Source organism: Drosophila guanche, unplaced genomic scaffold (assembly GCF_900245975.1).
Source record: "Drosophila guanche unplaced genomic scaffold, DGUA_6, whole genome shotgun sequence".
NCBI lineage: Eukaryota > Metazoa > Arthropoda > Insecta > Diptera > Drosophilidae > Drosophila > Drosophila guanche.
The window spans coordinates 1,398,442-1,411,398 of NW_022995754.1; the positions used below are offsets into that span (position 1 = coordinate 1,398,442).

Here is a 12,957-nt window from a genome sequence, read left to right on the forward strand (position 1 = left end):
TATCTTTGCATGTTTTAGATTTGGGTTAAGAAACTGCGTGAAGTCATGCAGGAAACCTGCTTCTCTGGCACTTCGCTGACGCTACCAAAGTCCCCTGCCAAGCATTCGGGCTCCTCGCAGCGTTCCTCCAGGGATCTCGACGAACAGCTGACAGAGAACGATCACGATCGCTGCTCTTTGGCCAGTTTCGGCTCCGGCAATACCACAGATAGTGATAATAAGGTGAGTTTATTTGTTTTTACTGCACTTTGAAGACTGTTCCCTGTGTGAAAACCTTTTGTTAAGAGTTGTCTGTGGGTTCCCAATGAAAACTAAACTTTAAATGTTTTTGTATACCGATTGTGGAACATTTCCCATGTGTTCTTAAGCAAGATTACAGTTTTAAACAAAATTCTTTGTTCCCAATATTAGTTGGGGTGGTTTTTAATCATAATGAAATCTTGTATGCTTCCCATGAGGTATATCTAATATTCCCTGTACTTCTCCCCAGTGTTCTGTTCCCACTCTTTTCATAAAGTTTTCCCACTATTCCTACCCCACGTAAAAGTTTTTCCATCTCTTCCCTTAACCACTGACAGCTTTAAGCTCTCTCTCTCTGATAAGCTTCTGTGCTGTGGTGGTCCTACCCCACATGGATTTGGCTTACACCCTCTCTTATCCTCTCTCTGAGGCTGTGGTCGTCTGCTGCTGCCATTGGCCAGCATTTGGAACTAGTTTTCTCGGTGGCAGCCGTGGGACTCGGCTCTCGGTTCGGGGCATCCTGTGCATTATGTTTAAAATTCATAGCATGGCTTAATGAGATTTCTCCTACACTCCACTCCACTCCATTCCACACCACTCTATTCAGCTCCGGCAAAGCGCGCGACATCTCCAGGCTGTCGGCGTGTCCTTTCGCCACCTTTTCATCCCTCGATTTATCCATCCATATAGCTGCTGCCTCTGCTGCTCCACTGCGAGTATGTGCTGGATTATATATGACTGCTTTTAGCGTTTCGTTACATTTCGCTTAATGTAAATTTTATGTGACACTTCCTTATAGTTAGGGATATGTCCCTTCTGTCCCGCGTCTGGGAATTCCTCGCGCATCAGATTTCGTCGTCTGTGGCGCGCGCGGATTTCTTGAGGTTTTTATGACCGAAATAACAGTTTGTCTTATGTGTGCCGTGCCACAAAACAGCAAGCTTAACGGTAAAACTACTGGCTCCTGTCTTCAGTTTTAAATGCCAGAGTTTTCCCAGTGATTTACCCCAGCTGATGTCTACCACTGAATTTATATATATTTTTGCAACATTTCTTTAATGAATTTCATGTGTGCTTGATTTAAATATTTTCATTTTCTATAAAATACAAATATTTTTGATTAATTAAATGGTTTAAGCGCGCCTCTGACAAAAACCAACAACAACAATGAAGCTTCGTTCCGGCAAAGCAGATGAGCGTAAAGGAAAGCTTTCTCTCTCTCTTGCTTGCTGAAAGCTGAAAGCTCTCTCGAAACTACAGCAAATGCTGGCAATTGGCTTGCTCGCTCTCTGCTGCTCTCCCACTTTTTGCCGCCCGCTTTGTGTGTAGCAGTGGGAGTGGGATGATGGCGGGTTGCCTATGGGTTAAGCCATTTCTCGTTGCGAATGTGCGTACACTTCGTGTAGAGATTCGCGACTCGCATGGGGCCTCGTTCGTGTGTGCGCTCGTGTGTGCTTCTTGTTGTTCGCCGCGTAGGACGACGCAGTTGCTCCAGTTGCTTCGCGGAGTTAAAGCCAAAAGGTTCGTCGGTTCGTGTCGGGGGTGCCGCATTTCGCGTCGGTTTCTGCTCTGCACCTTGTGTGTGTGTGTGTGTCTTCTGCTCTTAACCTTCGCCGCCTGCTCTGCCGCCCGGCAGCCTCCATCTACGACTACGACTGCGACTACTGCTCCATCTTTTGATCTACCACACACTTGTCTTTGGTCTCTTTTACGGATTGCACCTTTTGCTTTCGCCTCTTTTCACCTTTGGTGTATCTGGTGCATGCCGCCGCGTCGCGTTACAAGTTTCGGTACAAGTGAAAAGAATTTGCAACAGCAACATCTTCAGCTCCCCATTTTTGTATGCGAAATTCCACCACTAAAGTCCATCAAAGTGCAAAGTGATTGAAAAATCGTAGAAGTAATCAGTCTTATCGACTGGCAACCCACTCAGATATCACTCAATAGAAGCTCCTCAATTTCTTATCGCGAAAACTGATCCCCCCACAGTCTAAAACGATCCCATCAGCTGTTTAATGGGAAAACAAATACAATAATTGAAACCGCAAAGCAGCGAAGAAAACCTGTAATTTAATGACAATTTCCGCGCCCAAACAAAAGCATTCAAGATTACATAAAAGTCGCGATCTTTAAGGGGCAGCGAAGGGGTTGGGGAGGTGTGTCAACGGTCCCTTAAACTGTAAACAAAAGATATGACGGCTTATATAAATAAATGCACGAAAATGAAATGCGCGAAATGTGAATATAAATATGATAAAAAGCTGTTGCCACTGTCATTGCCATTGCCATTGCCGTCGTTTCTGTTGCCAAAAACTGTAAATGGGTGAATGAAACAAGCCAAAAACAGAAGCACAAACAGAATAAAAGGCAGGCATAGAAAAGAGAGTGCAGAGTGGAGGGGAAAACCCCTTTTTAGCATTTTAGCAAGAGGAAAGGAGGGGAAAAAATTAGTTGAAGAGGAAAATGTCTGCAGCAGCCTCGGGCCATGACACACGCCAGGGACCACAGCAACCCACCAAAACAGCCACCCAGAACCTCCTGCTTTTTGCCAAGATACAGCCACTGCCACTGCCACATGCCTTTGACCTTTTTCACGCCTTTAGTCACTTGAGTAGCAGTTTCATTTGGCGAGCGAGCAGACCCCTGGAGCATCGCAGGCAGCAGCCCCCATGCCCCATGAGTGCTGCTGTCAACTGAAAAAAATAAAAGAACTACGATCGCAATTTGAGCTTAGTGCCGCAGCTTCGTGTGTGGGAGATATTTGTGTGCGTATAGGAAAGCGAATCTACGCCAATGAAGGGCATAAGACTGGGATTTGGTTGAGGTGTACATAGCTTGCCTCTAGGATTATACTTGCTGTCATGAATACTTATTTTCCCTTATTCTGCCATGGCATACATAACTTACCTTCTTCCTGCCACGTACATTCTGATTAACTTGATTATATGAACAAAATATAACCCTTTCATTCCTTTATTGGTTCTTACAGATCTTTCTGTTCATTCCAAATCTCTAGCTGACTGTCTTTCCCATTACTTTATTTAACCCGAAATGAAAACCCTTCGGCAATCTTTATTCCCAGCTTAGTCTTTTAAAAATATATAGATATTTATTGCTGTAAAGATTCCTTTGTTTAATGTCTGTATTCCCTACCCAACCCATACAGTTTAGTACTCTGTTGCTTCCAACTCTTTGTTCTATTCTTCCCTGACATAACCCATCCCAAATTGTCCCCCTCTTTGGACTTCCTTTCACTACTAATCCATAAACTATTCTCAGAACTGCCACCCCTAGGGCTGTATCCTGCATATTTCTCGTAATTTTGTTCTCTTTTTGTTGAGTTTTTCGTAGTTTATTCCGCTCTTGGCTGGGTCATTTCAACCGCTTGCGTTTGGCCATTAATTTGCCTGCTTATCTATTGCATTTTAATATTTCAACAAGAGATTGTGTGTGTGTGTGTGTGTGCCTGTCTGTCGGTTGTTGGCTCGTTTGTGGCTTTTGTGGTTTCTATAGCGATTGTGTAGGGCGGGGCGGGGCGGGGCGGGCACACACACACGACATGTTTTGGTCATTATAATTATCGAGTCGATGCGATGCAATGCACTGCAATTTAATTTGAGTGCCAGCTGTCGTGCCCCATAGGTCCACCCCTCGAGCTGCATCGATTCTCTCGAAAGTAAATACTTTCTCTGCCCCAAAGGGAAGCCTTTTCCTAATCCAATTTTCTGCCAGAAAGCAATTAAAATGTGAAGTAACATATTGCCACTGGAAACCGCTTTTGTTGCTTCCAATAAACCGCAAGCTAAATCCTCCACAAAAAACATAAAAAGAGAAAAAACTCTGGCAAAACTAGAAAACAACAAACATTTTCCGAGCGGAAACGAGAAGCTCTTTTCCTCTTGTCTGCCAATCAGAGAGCATGGAAAAGTTTTTAAGCTGATTTTCCAAAAAACGAAACCTAGTTGGGGTTGGGGCTGGAGCTGGAGCTGAGGCTGAGGCTTTGGGCATTAAATTAATTTAGTTTGAAATCTAAGGATACGATGGCCCGACATCCTGCCTGGCCCCTGTTCTTGCCCAGCCTTTGTGTGTGCATTCATTTGCAAAGAATTGAATTAAGTTTTAGGTTTCTGAGTGAATGAAACGTTGAAAGAGTGTTATACAGACAGACTGCCTGCCAGTGGGAGTCCCAGTGGATGTCCAAGCAAAGACCAAAAAAAAAAGGAACCAAATATTTCCTTCATTGCCACAAAATGTCAACGAAAGCCGCCGCTCAGCCACAAACGAGGCAAAGAGGAAAAACTTTTTAATGCCATTGCCACACACACAAAAATAAAAGAAAGACAAAAATCAGAGGCTGAAACACAGAAAGAGAATCCCAGACTCAAAACCAGAATCCAGAACCCAAAACCCAATGCCTGCTGATGGTTTTGCCACTTAGCAAACAGCTGCTGGGTGCTGGCTGTGCCCCAAATGGTAAATGGTGGAAAACCAATGCAAATTTCCTCGAACATATGCAAATTTTCACGCCCCAACAAACGAAGCAAAATATGCCCTAACAAAAATGAGAAATAACAGAGGGATGGAACAAGCAAATTGTGGATTTAATTGTGCCTAAAGATGGAGGGAAAACATAGAGAAAAATAAGCAAAAAGTAGCAAAAAGCGACAAAAAAGTAGCCTAAAAAAGCGGACCGGAAAGAGTATTTTAGCTGCCATTTGAACATAATTGTTGGCTGCTGTTTGCCTTTGTATCGGAAATAGTTCTGAAGAAAACCAAAACATACGCGATTCATAATTGCTCTCGTGGCACACACAGAGAGGCAAAAGATTTCTTGGTGATTCTCTGCGATTCAAACACCAAATGGCGGTGGCAATGGCTGCGCACCTGCCACACACAGCAACAGCAACACGAGCGCCACCAAAGTGTAAAAATAACAAATATATTTCCATCTCTTGCCATTCCAATATCTGCCTATGTATTTGCATATAGCTAGAGGAGGGATAAACGCGGGACGAGTAGTTTTATGGGGTAAACAAACGTGCGATTTTTGAGGCTAAGAAACTTGCAGATAAAACCCAGAAAAAGTACAGAAAACAAAGAAAAAAGAAGAACACTGCTGGCAGGCTGGCAGGCGGTTGGCTTTTTATCTATGAAAATTAAATAAAAACACACACAACAAAATTATAACCAAATGCTGAAATCAAAACAGAAACAAACACAGAAGCAAAATTAGTGTGGAAAGTAGCAACAAATATGGCAAAAGAGTGTGGGAGGAAAGGCCAAATAGTGGGAGGCAAAGCTAAAGAGTGGGCAGCGAAGAAAATACAAACCAAAGTGTGGGTGGGGCTGCGGGAGAGAAAACAAACTAAAGTCTTTGGTAGCCACTTGTCTCGGGGGTGCATGTGAATGACAAGGGAATGACAGAGCACAGAATGGCTCTTTTCGCTGGAGATTTCCACTTCATTGAGGATCATTCTGTGTACTATCTCTCAGACCTCTTAAGAGACTCAATTAGCTTGAATATTTTGCAACAAAAGCAGACAGACAGTAGCTGTGGTGGCATGGTTACCCTTCAAGTTGGAGTCTTTCCATTTGTAGAAACTTTTGTTGAATCAAAAATTAATTATGTGCAGCGGAAAGTTTTTCGAAGGTTGAAATATATTATCGATTTGAATTTAGCTAAAACATTGGAATTTTCATTCGAAACTATAAATTTTGCATTGAATTTAGCAAAGCGTTTAAAACTGTTTAAGCCGATATCTATGGAATGTTTAGGGACCAATCTGCTATCAAAACAGAGAAATTAAAGAAGAAATGACACAGAAATTGTTGAAATTATAAATTAGAATCAATCAGTAATAAATAAATATTAATCGAAAGCCAGTTGTTGCAAGATAAATAAAATAAATTCACCTCTCTGTGCCTGAAATTGTTGGATGTTCGTTGCTGGCAGTTGAATAATTTAAAAAGTGAAATAAAATGAAATAAAAGTGGCGAAAGCCCACTCGCCGCGGCAAGCCCATGCACTTAACAGCATAAACGTTACATTAATGCAATAAAAGTAGGGGAAAGTGCAGCGCAGAGTCACGCCCCAACCCCTACCGCCTCATCAAATTGATCATCCGCCGTGTTGCACTGATTGAAAGTCAAAGACAGAGACAGAGACAGAGCCAGATGCAGGGCGTAAAGCCGAGACCACATTTCAGTGGCTGTCAGTGGCTGTGTGTGTGTGTGTGTGTGTGTGTATTCGTGCGTGTGTGAAATCCAATCAACGACACACACACACACACACACAGCAAAAAAAGGGATAAAATATAACAAAAACAAAATAAAAATAAAACATTTTGTGCCTCTAGGAGAACGTTTTTATCGATTTTGCGGCAGAACAAAAGCCAACCCGAAATTTTGTGTGTTTAAAAATAAAAACGAGGAAATCCTGCCAACCCACCAAACCCACCCGCAGCTCAATCAACCCACCCCGCAGCTCCCGCTGCTAAAGCCCCGACTGTGATTTTGAAGGAGAAATGAAAATGAAAGCGGAATAAAAACCGAGAGAGACCCAGAGAGAGTGAGAGAGGAAAAACAATCATGAAGAGTGTCAAGAAATTCCTAAATGAGCGAATGAACAGCGTGGACTCAGCGGATGCTGGAGGCGCAGGCGGAGTGGCAGTAGGAGGAGGCAACGCCACCAGTGCCCAAAAGAAGACATCGCTGGACCGCTTGAAGTACGGCGAACCAGGCGCCGGAGGAGGCAGCTTGGACAGAGATTCCTCGAGTGGCATCAAGGGTTATGTGTCCCTGCCGAACACTCCGCTACCGCTGAGTGCACCCATTGCCGTGGGCGATCCCTCGCCCTCACCCTCGCTGGCCGACTCCGCACAGAATACGCCGCTGTGCACGTTGCAGGAGGATGATGCCACATCGCCACCACCAGGAGGTGGTTCTGCAACATCGCAGAAGCAAGTGGAGCATTCACCATTTACATTTCCAACGGTGGATAGTCCAACTGCAGGAGCGCCGGCGGCAGCCGTGCCTGTGCAGCGCAAGAGTCGCCGCAAGATCTCGCTGCCCTGGTTCCGGCAGTCGAGTGTCAGCAGCCATGGAGTGCTCGCGCGGCAGCATACCATCGATACGCCCAGCTCCTTTCGCTTCTTTCGGCAGCCCAGCAGCAGCGGCTTTAAGGTATAATTTTGTGTGATAAAAGGGCCAACAAATAAGGGAAAGGGCTAGGGGCTTAGAGATTTGTGTGTGGGATTGACAGCGCATTAAATATTAATCCATAAAAACCGTCATCGATCGCCCTGACCTTATCGCAAACGAAAACTTCTTGCGGCACAGCGGCAGCTTATCATTTATTTAGCTGTGGTTTTTTGCAGAAAGGTCAATCCCTGCCCCTGCGGCTTAGATTCTTGCCGAACACAAATCATGCGACAGGAATAGCTCTGCCGCGTTCAAATCAATGCCAATCCTCGATAAGTGGCGCTCGCTTGCTCGCTCTGTGATTAATGTGGGATGTCGCGTAGGAGGAGACCCACTCAAACCCGTGCCTGGGGGGTCCTTCTCTTAGTTATGCTAATGGAAACAATTACTTTGAATGGTGGCTGCCAGGACACTCGTAACTGTAGCTAAATTTAGCCAAAAGGACGCGACAGAAGTTATCAGAGAATCTACTTAGCCATGCAGATTTGTCTGCCCCTTCCCCTTTACCAGTGTGCTGCTGGCATTAACTTTTTGTTTTTTCGCTTGCGGGGTAGGTGTGCCATTTATTTTGATTAGTTCTAAAGGATGATGCGCTGCCACGACGCTGTCTCTAGTGCTGCTCAGAGCGGATACTTCTACTTGGAGAGTAGAACTCACAGAGTGCGACTCTAAACTGGTTGTTGACCCACAACAAGCGACAGACAGACAGCAGACAGACAGACAGCAGACAGACACTGGCGGACATCGTTTAATAAGCCCATTAATCATACGCTGTGTTGTACAGGGCTCTCTGTGTGTGGCAGGCGCTAATTTATTTGCCATTGTCAGTGCTTCAATTACTCTTCTTCTCCCTCTGCCTGCACCTGCTGCCCCTTCTCTGTGTGTCTGTGTGTGTGTGTGTGTGCGTGTGCCACAACTAGTTTCAACATAATCACATAATGTATTTATCACTTCATCAGAGAATGTAAAGCCCTTACACTCATCATCATCGTCATTGTCATTGTCATCATGCTCGTCATCATTGTGTGAGCTCCTTCTGCGTCTTGTGTGCGCTGCATTGTGTCTTGTGTCTTGTCTCTTGTCGCCTGTGTTGACCTTGCCTCCGTTGACACTGCCCTCTTGGCCTCTTGGCCTTACTGCTGCTGCTTAACCTCCTCCTTCAGCTCATTGTCGTGACATCCATTGTCACATTTCGGTGTCTCTCTGCCTCGTACTAGTGGCAGCTTCCTGGTCTGGTCTGGTCTGGTCTGCTCTGCTGCCCTTCCTTTCCCTTTATAATCGCATTGCCCTTTCACTCAATTTGCTTTATGATTCGCTGAGGCGGAAGGCAGAGGTCGCTACTCTGCAAAGCTAAGGCTGAGATTGAGGCGAATTCTGGGACGCTGATGATGAGGCAGAATTTTCTGGGACTCTCAACATGAGACGTAGGCAAATTCTGCGACTTCAAATGAACCATAAGCCAATTCTGAGACTCAAAGTAAGGCAAAAACGCCTAAAGATTCCTCAGCCTAAAGAAGAGACGAAAGCTGTGGCAGAGGCTCACTCGCTGGCAGATTCCCATGCGAAGGCTGAAGTTAATGCTCATTGCCATTCCCACGTTGGGTAGGCGGAGGCCTCTTTGCCTCCTTTCATAAGTTTTTCATGCATCATTTAAGTTTTTGTTGTGTCTTTTGTGTGTGCTCCATACCGTGTTTGGGTTCATTGATTTGCTTGCAGAGCAGTCGAGAGAGAGACGAGATATTTTCCCATGTTCAAGACAGCGAGAACATTTTAATTTGGTGTCGCAGGAATGGCAGCGCAATCCTCCTCCACACCCGTGTCGCAGAATTCTCCACGCATCCCATGCCCCATGAAAAATGTTTGTGCCGTGCCTCGGCTCTGCACATTCTCTTGGTTGGCTGCTGCTCCTCCTTTGAATGGCATTTGTCCTGCTTCCTGCCGTGTTGGTTCTTCCTGCTTTAGTTTTCCGCTGCGGCAGCAGTTCCTCGCTCTACCCGTTCCTTCTTCGCATCTTCTACTGCCAGCAAAAGTTTTCCAAGTCAAGCGAAGCGCATTCCACGGGGCGTATGCTTTATGCATTTTATTATGGCATACTTTTGAGCGCACACACAAAATAAATGCCAAGAGCCAGCAGCAGCAAGCAAGGTGCATGTAAGCACGAGGAGCAGGCATCACAGTTTGTGGGGCAGAACCTTAATAAATGCAGTTCCCATCCTTTCTCCTGCAGGTTTTTGCTGAGCTTCTCCCTCTTCTGCCCTTGCCTCAAGCTTTCTCTTTCCTTTTTCCTCTCTCTCTCTCTCTTGACGCTGCAATGAAATATAAATTTGTAGCTGCCATACGACAAATATGTCCTCCATGTTGGGTTGTTGTCACTTGCAGCAAGCAGCCTTTGCATCCCTCTCCTGTTTCTGCACTGCTTGTTCTACTGCTTCTCTCGTAACATAAGCAGTGCTTGAGCGGAGACAATAGAGGCAGCAGCAGCAATGGCAAACAATATTTTTTGGGCACACAAATGCCACAAAAGAGCGAGGGAGAAAAGTACACACAAAAAACTGAATACAAATAAAACATGAAACGCACACAAAGTGCAGATAAGCAGAGGCTGAGGTAGAAGCAGCATGTATGTAGCAACAGAATGTAGAATGTAAAATGCAGAAACAGATTTTATTAAATCCCTCACTCAATGGAAGATGGAGGAGGCGGCACACATACACCAAAAGTTACCTTGTTCGCATGGCAACTACTTTCACTTTCAGTGCTCAACAGCACCGAAGAATGTTGCCTCACTGATATGCAAATTGCCACAAGGAAGAGGCAGGAGGAGCATGAGGATTGGGTGCAGCAGTAAGAGGATTGCCAGCAGAAGGCCAAAACTAATTTGTAACTAAATTTGTGATGACAGCAGAAAGCAGCAGGCAGGCAGCAGGCATTCCCCCTTGGGCCGTGACGATACATGGTACATGGAGGTCTCTCTGGTAATCGCATCTTGAGATACAAAATGCTGCAGAAAGCACATATAAAGTGAGTGGTAAAAGGAACTAAAGCCAAGGACACGCTACCAGGAGGTACTCAATATGCTGCTGCTCCTCCATGTTTGCTTTTGCCCCTCTCTGCACACGACACGTAATGGACATCACAAATTTGACGATGCTCCGGGGGGCATGCCATGAGGCCTGCTTCTGCACCATCGCCCCGACGTTTTCGGGTGGCAGCCATAAAATCAATGGCCAAATGCTGCTGTCAGTGGCACGCCCCTCGATGGACATTGCTTTTTAAAGGCAGAGAAAAAAAACCAGAGAAGAACCTACAACAGGCCCAGCGGCAGACCCACTGTCCAGTTTCTCTTACGGACAATTGGTCCTTTGGCGGATAGAGTGCCCACGTGTCCATGTGCCTCTGCGTCCCTTGGGGGACTAAGGCTCACGCCACAGGCTGCAGTCTCATGCCAACCCACAGCTTGTAGCTCCTACCATGCTCCATCCCTGCTGAGGGCTACCAGCATCTGTCATCTTCAGTCCCTCTGTTGGGCAAACGTGCTGGACATGTAGGAGGCTCACTCTGGCCACAAATTGCTCATGTCCTTGTCAGCAGAGCTTGTCAGCTGCCCGCACCGCTCGCTGCACAACAAAAAGTTGGTCCTGCCGCTGTGTGTGCCTTCCCATTGATTGCCTTCCCACACGTACCACACTGCTCTGCTCCCTCTCTGCTGTGGGAATGCGTTTGCTCCCAATTGACATTGCGAGCTGCCAACTCTTTTTCGTACAATTCGCCAAAACAGCATTTGGGCTCGGTCAAGGCTGCCTCTAGGACGTGTCTCTGCCCCTGTGGCTGTGTGGCTCTGGCTTCCCGTTTCTCGCACCAAATCTGTGTCTCTGTCTCTGCCTGGCCTTGCCTTTCCTTTCCTAATTGTTGCCTTCGTTCAGCCATTATTGCAGTGCTCCTGCCATTCCCTCTACGCAGTTGCTTCGTAATTGATTTAGAATATTATTCGATTTGCGCTGTAAATGACTTCCATTCAGCACTTACTTTGACTCACACACAGAACAGCCAGAGGCAGGAGCAGGAAGAGGTAGAGACAGAGGCAGTGACAGATACAGGCAGCCTGGGGGGCAGCAGAGACGATGGCCCTGTCCATGGGTGCGGGGCAAATGGCATCGCTTTTGGTGTTAACATGTTGTCGCACAATTACCAGACCACGGAGCGATAGCTACACGTCCAATGCTCCTCCCATAGCTGTCTCCCCGCCTGCTCCTACTACTCTTTTGGGGCCTGGTTTCATTGTTTTGTTTGCCATCTTGTTGACTGGGTGTTTGCCGCAACGTAATTGATGTCGGGGACCCCCAACTGCTGCACCTGCGAACGCTACCTACCCACTGTACACTGTACCAAGCACACAGCGGGCAGCCCACTGTGCAAGTTAATTGAATAATAGACGTTTATGTTTTATGTACCCACTGAATATGTACATATGTAGCCTTACATATTAATGTATGTATCTGCCACAGAACCCACACTCACTCGAGCCACAGATACAAAGAATATATATTGTAGCCCTCGTATATTTCCATGGGCGTCTGCGTATCTGCTTGATTTATGGCACTCACGATTCCATTGAGCAGGGCAACAATTGTTTGTGTCTGTGGAATTGGAACTTACTCTGGGGCTTATTAAAAATGTATTGCATGCCGGAATCCTTGTCCAAAATCAATCTGCAGATCAATCAAAGAAGAACAGTGCTGCCCAGGGACGAGCAGCGAACAGTGCTGCCCATCGGCAGCGATTGCCATCGGTTAAATGATGTTTGTAATTTCAGTTGACAACCAACGACTCTGAATGACTGACTGACTGCCGCTTGCTTTTACGAGTATGTGTGCCTGCTGCCGTTTCTCATGTTTCCTCCCTCTCTCTACCATATTTTTTAATGACTTCACAATTGATGGCTTTTTAGAGCGCTCACACACACGCTTCCACGCCTCCTATCCTCCTACTCTCCTACCCTCCGCCTCTCTCGTCTCGTTTCTTGTGGCAGCAATTGCGTTTTTACGATGCCATAAGAAAGGCAATGGCTTGAGGCATGTGAGAGAGTGAGCTTAGACCCTGCCCAGCAGTCCACAAGGAATGTTCTCTCCTGGCACTTTTGTTCTCTTAAAGAGCGCCGGGAATAAACCATCAATAATAACGTAAACATTTTGGCAAATCGCTTTACAATTTTCAACAAGGCAACGGCAAATGGAAGGAGAAGGAGAGCGGAGTGGAGTTCGCGATGCGAGCGATAAAGAAGAATGAAAGGAGACGAAAAGAGGCGCATGAAAAGGCAACATTTGGCGCCTCAAACATTTCATTCTTCGTCTTGTTTTTCGTTTTTGCCTGGGAATTTTCCTCTCTGCTCTTTGCTGTGAGTTTTTCCCTCAGCTTTTTTGTCTGATTACATGCCGATAACAATACTAATAGCTTAGGCGCTGCTCTGCCTGCCAACGAATGTGTTGGGCGAATGTCAAATGCAAAGCCCCTGCCCCC

General features: G+C 46.0%; 1 protein-coding gene across 2 annotated transcripts in view; it reads left to right on the forward strand.

Moving 5' to 3' along the window:
- LOC117589341 (triple functional domain protein) overlaps nucleotides 1–12,957 on the forward strand; it is a 41,243-nt gene that overhangs the window by 9,752 nt on the left and 18,534 nt on the right. The window contains exon 6 of one of the 2 annotated variants that reach the window (XM_034281195.1): nucleotides 19–222. In XM_034281195.1, the coding sequence (XP_034137086.1) occupies nucleotides 19–222 (204 nt within the window). Of the gene's footprint in view, nucleotides 1–18; nucleotides 223–6,644; nucleotides 7,423–12,957 lie in introns of those variants that run through there. The other variant, XM_034281196.1, reaches the window with a different exon arrangement.